At 39.3% G+C, this 12,050-nt stretch overlaps 1 protein-coding gene across 1 annotated transcript; it reads left to right on the top strand.

Moving 5' to 3' along the window:
• Nucleotides 1-5,409: 5,409 nt before the first annotated feature.
• LOC138901220 (uncharacterized) lies at nt 5,410-5,907 on the top strand. Its single transcript, XM_070188966.1, has one exon. It carries the CDS (start codon nt 5,410-5,412, stop codon nt 5,905-5,907), a length of 498 nt encoding a protein of 165 aa, XP_070045067.1.
• Nucleotides 5,908-12,050: the final 6,143 nt, after the last annotated feature.

The raw sequence follows: 12,050 nt of genomic DNA, 5'->3' as shown, positions 1-12,050 counted from the left end.
CCAGTAAAGAATAGACATGCTATCAAATCTGGCAGTTTAATGTCAAATCAATTTTTATACAGTTCATGTTCATGTAATCTTTATATCAATAATCTTTCAAAGATTTTATAACAATGACATATAGCAACTAAGTGTAATAACAAATGAAAATCAAGTACAACCTCTTAGGACAACAACCACTCACTGGGCTCCCAGCCCTCATCACTCACTCTTAATGGGTACCCGCGCTCACTAAGGGTGTACAGACTCTGGAGGGGCTCCTACAGCCCAAGCGCAATAATCTGCACGAACAACTCACGTGCCATAATATAAATATCTGGATCCGCACGGCCAACTCACGTGCTATAGTATAATATAAGGATCTGCATGGCCAACTCACGTGCTATAGTATAATATAAGGATCTGCATGGCCAACTCACGTGCTATAGTATAATATAAGGATCTGCACAGCCAACTCACGTGCTGCACGGATAACTCACGTGCTATAGTATAATATCTCACAATCAGGCCCTCGACCTCACTCAGTCATAAAGCTCTCCAGTCTCTAGGGCTCTCAACAATCATGAAATCAGCCCAAACAATAATGATATGACACATCAATAATGAACAATAGAGACCGAGACAACCCGTGCTATTATTACCACTAACACGAAAGCTTCTTAATGTAGATAGCCCAATCGAACTGAAAAGGAGGAATTTTCATAAATCACTATAGTTTTGAGCCTAATGTGATGACCCGCTATGTCATCATGCCACATAGGCGCCATTTGGCATATATTAATGCCATGTGGAAGCTTACATAGGAGGAATGCTAGCATTTGTGAGAAGATTCTAGAGAAGTATGGACATTTCATTTGGAAGACTCTAGATCCCTATGGATTTGCTAGGAAAGTTCTTGGAATCTTCTAGGCTTGTAGAAAATTCTAGAAAAAGCCCTTATCTTGTAAATATTAAGGATTTGTGTAACAATTAATATTTACACACTAGCTCCTAGGAGACTAGTATATAAAGTGGGCCATTTATTTGTATTTCACCAAGCAAACAATTCAAGTTCTCTCTAATACAAAGTTTCCTTTAACAATTCTCTTATGTTCTTTCTACCATTCTCTTAGCGATCTTGAGTATAGTAAGGCTGACTTGGCATAGCAAGAAAGTGAGCAAATTGTCAAGTGTCGCATGTGTACTTAGTTAACAACTAAGGATGTGACAACGTGGTATCAGATCAAAGGTTGCAACTAAGGGAATGGCGAACGACAGAGAAATTAACACTGCCAATACCCAAGCCAACATCATCCAGGATGCTACTGGCAAGAGCGGCCGTAACAAAAAGAGAAATGCCACCAACAAGAGCCAGGAGGTGCCACATGAGGTTGTATCAAACAAAGGGCTTACATCCCAAGAACTATCTACCACTGAGGCGAGCGAGGATGAAGTGGAGGTCCTGCTCGAGGACATCTCGCTCGGTAAAGAGTGGATGATGAAGATGAACGCGGGGATGGACGCCGTGGAGATCTTTGGCCAACGCTTGGGGAAGGTGGTAGGCACCCTTAGCGTTCTTGAGGGGCACACTCTTGAAGAGATTGAGAGTATCCCAAATGACTTGGAGGGACGTACACAGACCGAGATGGAACTAAGGCAGACCATCACTGCCTTAGAGTGCAGACTCATGGAGGCTTTGAATACTATCGATTCTATGAAGGCAAAGATAGAGTCACTTGAGGAGCATGTTAGTGCTGGCGTGACCGAGGCAGCGAGCAATGTTGTGGTGATGAGGGAGGCCAAGATCGAGGCTCCCAAACCTCCAATGTTCAAAGATGTTCACGATGTACAAGAAGTGGAAAACTTCCTTTGGCACTTGGAGAAATACTTCAGGCACGGCAAAGTGAGGGACAACGAGGCCATGATCAACACTGCAGTGTTGTACCTCTCACAAACTGTCATGCTATGGTGGAGAAGGAAGATGGCCGATGTGGATAAAGGTCTATGTACTATTAGCACGTGGGATCAGTTCAAAGCCGAGTATAAGCGACAGTTCTTTCCAAACAATGCCTTGTATGAGACAAAGCGCAAGCTTAGAGAGTTGAAGCAAACGGGGAGCATACGTGTCTATGTCAAGGAGTTCACTACCCTTATGCTTCAAATCCCCAACCTGACCAATGATGACTTGTTGTTCCATTGCATGGACGGGTTACAAAATTAGGCTAAGCAAGAGTTGCAACGCCGACAAGTCGAAGATATAGACCAAGCTATAGTGGAAGCTGAATCATTGATGGATTTCAGGCATGACAAGCATGACAAAGGCAAAGGCAAAGAATCAAAGGTTAACAATGTCAAGGTGGGGGATACCGTGGCAAAGGCAAGGAGATACAACAATAATACTACAAGACTCAAGATTCCAAAAGGTCGAGTAGCCGTTAGGATACGCCGAGAATAAGGAATTGGCCTAGAAGAAGGGATGTTACATATGCAAAGGGCCGCACAGCTTCAGAAATTATCCCGACCTAAAGAGCCTCAGCGCCATAGTCCGTGAATGGAAGGAGCAACCGCAAGGAGAGAGTTTGGGAACCGCACAATTGGGTATGATTAGTTTATGCGGTGCTGTCATGAAGCAATTTATCTAGCCTACCGAGAATGGCAATTAGTACGTGGATCTCACCATCAACAACAAGCCTGCTCGTGCAATGGTGGATACTAGAGCAACTCATAATTTCGTGACCGAGGCTACCGGAAAAAGACTAGAATTGAAGCTTTCCCCAACCAACTCTCGCGTCAAGACCGTGAATGCTGAAGTACAAAATGCTCGTGGGGTGCTAATGGAATTGGTGTCAGATTGGGAACTTGGAAAGGTATGACAAACATTACCGTAACTGCTATGGATATCTTTGACATCATATTGGGACAAGAGTTCTTTAGACATTGTCATACTTTGATCGACCCCTACCTCCAACATCTCTATGTTATGGAGCGAGAAGGAGCTTGCATGGTACCTACAATGACTATGCCACGCGGACAGATCGAAGCACAACTCTCAACTATGCAGTTTGTTAAGGGGATCAAGAAGGGGGAGCCGACGTTCGTAGCAACCATCGCAAGTCTGGAGGAAGACAAGAGTTTTCAAGAGACACTGCTGCCTTGCATAGAGAAGTTGCTCGAGGAATACAAAGACGTCATGCCGGAGGAGTTGCCTAAGCACTTACCGCCTAGGGGAGAGGTGGATCACAAGATTGATTTGGAGCCAGGGGCTAAGCCACCCGTATTTGCCCCATATTGTATGGCACCGCCTGAGCTAGAGGAGCTCAAGAAACAATTGAAAGAGCTGATAGATGTTGGTCACATTCGCCCATCAAAGGCACCTTTCGGCACACCGGTATTGTTCCAGAAGAAGAAATATGGATCACTGCGCTTGTGCATAGACTACCGAGCACTTAATAAGGTCATAGTGAAGAATAAGTACCCGATCCCGCTCATTGCTGACTTGTTTGATAGACTTGGGCAAGCCAAGTACTTTACTAAGATGGATCTTCGCAAGGGCTACTACCAGGTTCGCATTGCAGAAGGGGATGAGCCGAAGACAACATGTGTGACGAGATATGGAGCCTTTAAGTGGTTGGTGATGCGCTTCAGCTTAACCAATGCACCGTCCACATTTTGCACCCTTATGAACAAGATTTTTCATCCCTACCTTGATCAATTCGTGGTAGTCTACCTAGACGAACATTTATAGCAACACCTTGGAGGAGCATATGGAGCATTTAAGGAAGGTTTTTTAAGTCTTGCGGGAGAACGAGCTATACATCAAGAGGGAGAAATACGAGTTTGCACAATCAAAGTTGCACTTCTTTGGCCATGTTATTAACAATGGCGAGCTATGCATGGACGAGGCTAAGGTATGTGCTATCAAGGAGTGGGAGGCACCTATAAAGGTAACTGAGTTGAGATCCTTCCTTGGCCTTGTTAACTACTATCGTCGGTTCATCAGTGGCTACTCAACAAAGGTCGCACCATTGACTGAGTTGCTAAAGAATAACAAGCCATGGGTTTGGACGGAGGATTGTCAAAGGGCGTTTGAAGACCTCAATGCAGCTGTAACAGAGGAGCCAGTCTTGGCATTACTTGACTTTGCTAAGACATTTGAGGTGCATACTGATGCCTCAGATTTTGCCACTGGGGGTGTCTTGATGCAGGATAAGCATCCCATAGCATTTGAGAGCCGCAAGTTAAATGAGACGGAGCGGCGTTACACGGTGCAAGAGAAGAAGATGACCGCCATTGTGCATTGCCTTCGTACATGGCGACATTATTTGCTCGGGTCGAGGTTCATTGTCAAGACTGACAATGTAGCTACTAGCTACTTTCAGACGCAGAAAAAGATCACACCAAAACAGGCTAGGTGGCAGGATTTCTTGGCCGAATTTGATTTTGCGTTGGAGTATAAGCCGGGTAAAGGTAACGTTGTAGCCGATGCCTTGAGCCGGAAAGCCGAGCTTGCTGCAATCACTTCAACAAGATGGGACATTCGCGAGGCTATAAAAGAAGGCATGCAGCATGATCCAACAGCTAAACAACTTATCGAGTTAGCCAACCAGGTAAATACGAGACGTTTTTGGGTCGAAGAGGCCTACTGCTTACCACAAGTCGGTGGGTCTACGTGCCTAAGTTTGGAGACATTAGATGACGGATCATAAGGGAGAGTCATGACACAATGTGGGCTGGTCATCCAGGCCAACGTCGCACTAGGGCCTTGGTCGAGTCAGTCTACTATTGACCACGCATGCGAGATGACATAGAGTGTTATGTGCAGACTTGTCTTGTATGCCAGCAGGACAAGGTTGAGCAACAACAGCCCGGAGGACTTTTGGAGCCACTACCAGTTGCAGAGCATCCATGGGAGAGCGTGACTATGGACTTTATCACTTGCCTACCAAAGTTTGACGATTATGGTACTATTATGGTGGTCGTGGATAGATTTTCTAAATATGCCACCTTCATGCCCACCACACCAGATGGACTGCCAAGGAAGCCGCCAAGCTATTCTTAAAGAATGTGGTGAAGTATTGGGGCTTACTAAGGCATATTATCAGTGATCGAGACCCCTGTTTTACTGGGAACGTTTGGAGAGAATTATTCGACATACTTGGCACGGAACTGCACTTTTTTACTAGTTTTCACCCACAGACAGATGGACAAACGGAACAGGTCAATGCCTTACTAGAATGCAACTTGAGGCATTATGTAAGCGCGCATCAGAAAGATTGGGCAAGGCTCCTAGACATCGCCCAATTCTTTTATAACTTACAGCGGAGTGAGTCTACGGGGCGGATACCATTTGAGCTAGCCACAGGCCAACAACCACAAACTCCATGTTCATTACCAGCTGCGTTCGAGGGAAAGAGTTTGGGGGCTTATCATATGGCCAAAGGATGGAAGGAACAACTTGACACTGCTAAGTCCTACTTGGATAAGGCAGCTAAGAAGATGAAGAGGTTTGTGGATCGTAAGCGGCATCCCACAGACTATAGAGTTGGGGACATGGTCATGGTAAAGTTTAACCCAAGACAGTTTAAGGCACTTCGGGGCATGCATCAGAATCTGATTCGCAAGTATGAGGGGCCATTTAATATAGTCGCCAAGGTAGGCAAGATCTCAATAAAGCTTGACATGCCATCGTATCTTAAGATCTACCCGGTCTTCCATGCCAGCATGCTTAAGCCATATCATGAAGATAAGGATGATCCAAGTAGGGGCCAATCAAGTCAAGCGCCTATGACTATCACCTCATCGCATGATAGGGAGATTGAGGCTATCATGGATTACCAGGAGGCGAAAACAAGGGCAAAAAGCCACCGCTTTGTTCCTCATCCATTGGAATGGGCAATCACCGGAGGAGGCCACATGGGAACGATATGAAGACTTATGGAAATTCAAAGATAAGATTCGAGAGTTTATGCAGCAACATTGCGCCGCGGTCGTCGCAACATTAGGTTGGGGAGAGTGTGATGACCCGTCATATCATCATGCCACATAGGCACCATTTGGCATATATTAATGCCATGTGGAAGCTTACATAAGAGTAAGGCTAGCATTTGGGAGAAGATTCTAGAGAAGTATGGACATTTCCTTTGGAAGACCCTAGATCCCTATGGATTTGCTAGAAAAGTCCTTGGAATCTTCTAGGCTTGTAGAAAATTCTAGAAAAAGCCCTTATCTTGTAAATATTAAGGACTTGTGTAACAATTAATATTTACACACTAGCCCCTAGGAGACTAGTATATAAAGGGGGCCATTCATTTGTATGTCACCAAGCAAACAATTCAAGTTCTCTCTAATAGAAAGCTTCTTTTAACAAGTCTCTTGTGTTCTTTCTACTGTTCTCTTAATGATCTTGAGTATAGTAAGGCTAACTTGGCATAGCAAGAAAGTGAGCAAATTGTCAAGTGCCGCACGTATACTTAGTTAACGACTAAGGACGTGACATTAATAACTATAATTTACCTAATTACCATTCATAGCTACTGTTCAATTGTTACTAACTTGTATCACTCGTATTCAAACGCGCAACGAATATAGCCTGTGTCAACTGTATTTGTTCGGGCAACTAATACAACTTGTATCAACTGTATTCGTTTGCGTAATTGTTTTCATTCGTACAACGAATACAATATGTATCAACTGTAATCAAAGAAAAATACAAGGGTGTATACAAAGGATATACTTGTATCAACTGTATACAAGGGTATCTACAAAGGATAGAACATGTATCGACTGTATTTATTCCCGCAACGAATACAATTAAGGTAAAATGCAAAATTACAGAAAAATAAAGTGTTCCTGTAGAGATTTGAACTCAAAACCTTCACTAGCTTAGTAGACACTCTAACCAACTAAGCTACAAGAACTTGTTACTCTCTTATTTCAGTTCAATACAATTAATCTCTTATTTTATGAATTTGCTATAAAATTCAAATATAGCTACGAATGATAAATTTGCTGAAAGTATAGCTACAAATGATAAATATAGTATAAATGTTTAATGTGTCGTGTAATATTTCCACTGAAAAGTTTAAGTTCAAGCCCATTAAATATATGGACGGTTCGAAACCTAAGCCGATTGGCTAAATCCATGAGTACCCAACCAATATAATTGAAAGCTCCATTGCTTCACTGATTATACTTGTCCAAAGGAGGCATCCTCCTAATTTGTAGCTTCGGAGCTGTTGTGTGTGGATTGAAAAGGGGGCTGAACAAGAAAATTGAAAGAAAAATAGAAGAACGACAAATTTAGATTTTCATTGCATACACTATCCTTCCAATATAATAGATAAATACTACTACTAGCACGAGCTATATAGGACAGTTGTCCTCTGCAACTAATTGTATTGGCACTGGACACCTGTCCTCAATTCCAGCTATAGCAGTTAAGGAAAATACATAGAAGTAACTCACTAATTACTAGTGGACTTGGACTAAACAAAATCTAACATAATAAAAATAAGTAATTTTTACTTTTCTATACTACATATGAAATTTTATTGCCTTCCTAATCAAGTTTTAACTTAATTATATGGTCATATACAATTTACCAATTATATACAAATTAATTTTAAATGAGTATCCATTTATATTAGAAATTGAATAAAGAATAAGTTATTTCTCATTCATGTTCTCTCTCCTGCGCTTTCTCTCTCTCTGTCTCTCTCTCTTTGTGTTGCATAATAGGTGTTCAAATTGAAATTGACAATCAATAAATTTTGAAGGAGTTTGACTCTCCACCATTGACAGCAATTAAAAATCTTTGAAGCTTTGAATTCGAATTTGGGTTTTCAAAAACCATCATTTGTTTGGATTAAATGTTGTTGCAAATAATTGGGAATATTGTTTGGAGTTTATATCTCAATTTTGAGAGTGTTTGGTGAAGAATAGACTTGATTTTGGCTGAATTTCAGATTGAAACTCGAAGAAGAAGAAGAAGAAGAAGAAGAAGAAGAAGAAGAAGAAGAAGAACACATGACATACAATATACTTACGAAATTGTATTAAAGTTGTATTATAATTGTATGCAAATTATATTTAACTTATATTTTGTTATAGTTATATATAGTTTTTATTTGAATGTTGTATGAAAGTTGAAAAATAGTTGTATTATGTATGAATCGTTGTATGAAATTTGTATTTAAGTTATAAATATTATCTTTTTACATAAAGTTGTTGATATGTATCAAAATTGTATTAAAAGAGAAAATTTTGATTGGAATTTCAGGGAGAAAGAAGAATGACACTACATACAAAATATATACAAATCTTTTATAAAATACATATAGAAGACATATTGTATAAAATTTGTTTGAAAATTTTATTTAAATTGTATGGTGTTTTACTTGTATTTAATCATATAAAAATGATGTATGAAAGTTGTAGATAAGTTATAAATAAGTTGTATATTATATAATTAGTTGTATAAAATTTATTTTTAGTTTATATATTGTTATAGATGTATCAAATTTGTACAAAATTTATTTAAAATTTGTATGTTGATGTACCATACAAATTCATCATCATCAAGTTTATATTGTTGTTGCTGCTGGTGTTACATCGACAGAGATGGAGGCGTTGAACATTTTACTTAAATTTTAAGTTTATCTTTGACCAAAAAGTCTTTCAGAAGCTAACGAGCAATTATACTTTTAAGAAATTTTGTACTAGATGTGTACAATTAAATCTTCTTTAGTGACTCTAATTAATTTGATATTTAATCATTCATATGCTACAAAAACAAAACATAGCATGGTTTAAGGCACTAATAAGGAATAAGAGAAGAGAGAAAAAAAGAAAAAAGGGTGTAACTAAAGCCCCTAATTTAAGGCACTAATAATGGATAGTACATGGAGAGAGGCGACAAAAAATAGGGAAAGAGAAGAGAGAAAAAACAAAAATGGTGTAACTTAATCCCCTAATTTAAAGCACTCTGGGGCTTGCTTTAATCCATATAAAGTTTTCTTCAATCGCAACACTTTATCTTCATGGTTTTTGACTACAAAACCTAATGGTTGTTCAACATAGACTTCTTTTTTAAGATAGCCATTCAAGAAGGCTGACCTGACATCTAGTTGATGGATCTTCCACTTCATTTGTGCCGCCAAAGAGATGAGCAAACGAATTGTCTCCATGCGGGAAATATGTGCATATACTTCTTCATAGTCAATGCCTTGCCTTTGCTTGTAGCCTTTAGCCAAAAGTCGTACCTTGTATCTCTCCACATATCCATCAACATTCTTCTTTGTCTTGTATACCCATTTTACTCCAATTGTGCGATGACCCTTGGGAAAAGTTGTTAACTCCCGAGTGTTGTTCTTCTCTATTGAATCGATCTCCTTCTTCATGGCTTGTCTCCACCTTTTTTCTGTAACAGCTTCATCAAAGTTCATTGGTTCACTGTCAGCAAAGAGACAATACAAAAAATTAAAATTAGTAACTTCTTTTGTGTCCTCATAGATCTCTTGAATACTCCTTGTCCTTTGTGGCCATTCATTTGAACTTTCTTGAGAAGAGGGAGATACAATATTGGTTGGAGAAGGAGGTGGAGTTATATCCTGTACAGGTTCCACGGTCTCTAGTTCTTCTTCATCACCAAAGTATGGAAGAAAATCATATGAAGTTTCTTCCTAAGCTTCCCAATTCCATGCCAATTCTTCATCAAATTCAACGTCACGACTTCCCACCACCTTACCGCTACTTGGGTTGTATAGCTTGTAGCCTTTTGCACTCATATCATAGCCAACAAATACATGCTTTCGATCGTCAAGCTTCGCTCTCCCTTGATGTGGCATATGAGTATAGGCTATGCTCCCAAAGATTCTCAAGTGCTTAATACTTGGCTTTCTTCCTCTCCATGCTTCTTGAGGGGTTTGATCTCTAACATTCCTTATTGGAGACCTGTTCAAATAAACTGCACAAGAAACAACTTCGGCCCAAAATTCCTTGGTCATACTTTTAGCTTTTAACATACATCTAGCCATATTAAGAATCGTTCGATTCTTTCTCTCTGCAACTCCATTTTTGTTGGCGTGAATAAGGTATCATTAGAGGGCGACGAATTCTATGAGACTGACATAAGTCATTAAGTTCTTTTGAAGTAAATTCGCCTCCTCTATCGGACCTTATAACTTTTATTTCATAGCCACTTTATTTCTCCACAAGTACTTTAAAATTTTTAAAAGCGGCAAAAGCTTTAGATTTTTAGTTCAAGAAATAAACCCAAGTCTTTCTACTAAAGTTATCAATGAAAAGTAGAAAGTATTTACTTTTAACAAAGGAAGGTGGATTGATTGGTTCACACACATCGGTATGAACAAGCTAGAGTGGTTTAGTTGATCTTGACATGGCCTCCTTTGGAAAACTCCTCCTTGCATGTTTTTCAAGAAGACAAGCTTTACACAATTGATTGGGATGGTTGATTGATGGTATCACATGCACCATGTTCTTTTCTCCCATTGATTTGAGAGCTTCAAAATTCAAGTGTCAAAATCGCATTTTCTAACACCATGATTCATCTTTCACATTAGCCTTCAAACACTTTGCATCAATTGTTTTAAGATTCAGAGAAACTAATTTATTCTTTGTCATATGCACTTTAGCAATTAGAATTCCACTTGAATCTCTAAGCCAAAAATGTATATTTTTCATACGGATGTCATATTCCTTTTCAAGAAGTTGGCCCAAACTCAAAATATTATTTTTTAATTTTGGGACATAATAAACATCTTGAATTAGCTTGTGACTACCATCTTTACAGGAGATCATAATTGTACCTATCCCTTCGATTTAAATCTTTGAGGTATCTCCAAAGGACACATTATCTCTCACCGTTTTATTGATCTCCACAAACTTCTCTTTGCATCCACACATATTAATGCTTGCTCCATTTTCATAATACCACAAGCTGCAATCATTCTTGTCTTCTTCCTTGAGTGTCATCAACAACGTTTACTCATATTCTACTTTCTTGTCGTCAACAAGGTTAGTTTTTTTTTCAACATTGCTATGACATTCCCAAGAGTAATGACCAAATTTATGACAATTATAAAACTCAATTTTTGATTTGTCATACCTTTTTTCATTATTTTCTTGGTAGTAGCCACGTCATCTTCCTCCTATATGTCCACGACCACGACCTCTGAATGTTTGGTGGATTTTAACTTCATTGTTGAAGTAGTTACCGTTAATTCTTCCTCTTCCAAGACTGCCACGGCCTCGTCCTCGTCCATTCCCTCGATAGCTTTTTTCACCTTCATTATTCTTAAAGGATGTTTGAATTTTAAGAAGTTACTCCAATGGCACTTCTTGTCTCCTCTTGATCTTTTCTTCATGGGATTGGTAAAGAACCCTCCAATTGATCTACCATTATAGAGTCTAAATCTTTAGACTCCTCAATAGCACACACCACAAAATCAAATTTAGGTGTTAAAGTGTGAAGGATCTTTTCTACCGCACAGACATCTTCTATGTCCTCCTCGTATCTTTTTAATTGATTCACAATAGCCTTCACTTTTGAACAATAATCCGAAATGCATTCAGATTCATTTATTTTTTAAACTTCAAAATCAGCCCTCAAAGTTTGAAGTTTTACCTTTCTCACCTTGTCAATTCCTTGAAAAGAATTTTGTAAAATCTCCCAAGCTTCCTTTGAGGTGGTAGCATCTGCCACCTTCTCAAACATGACATCATCCAAACATTGGTGGATGAGCGTGAGGTCTTGTTGATCCTTCTTTCTTGTCTTTGCCAAGACATTTTTTTCATTTTGAGGAAGAGTTTCCTCATTATCAGGTTTTGCATACCCTCCATCTACGATTTATCACACATACTGGGAGCCAAGAATGGCTTTCATACGTAGACATCATTTCTCATAATTATCTTTTGTGAGACGGAGGTACTGAAAAGATAACGTACCATTATTTTCCATGTCTCTAACACCACGTTGTTGGGAAAATAAATATATTCCACCCAGAAATAATATCCACGGCAAAATAATAATAACATAAGAGAGTAACAATAAT

Source organism: Nicotiana tomentosiformis, chromosome 11 (assembly GCF_000390325.3).
Source record: "Nicotiana tomentosiformis chromosome 11, ASM39032v3, whole genome shotgun sequence".
Lineage (NCBI taxonomy): Eukaryota > Viridiplantae > Streptophyta > Magnoliopsida > Solanales > Solanaceae > Nicotiana > Nicotiana tomentosiformis.
This window is presented reverse-complemented; position numbering and strand designations above follow the sequence as displayed.

Coding starts and splice junctions, on each gene's coding strand:
- LOC138901220 (XM_070188966.1), top strand. CDS start 5,410: ATGGCCAAAGGATGGAAGGAACAACTTGACACTGCTAAGTCCTACTTG.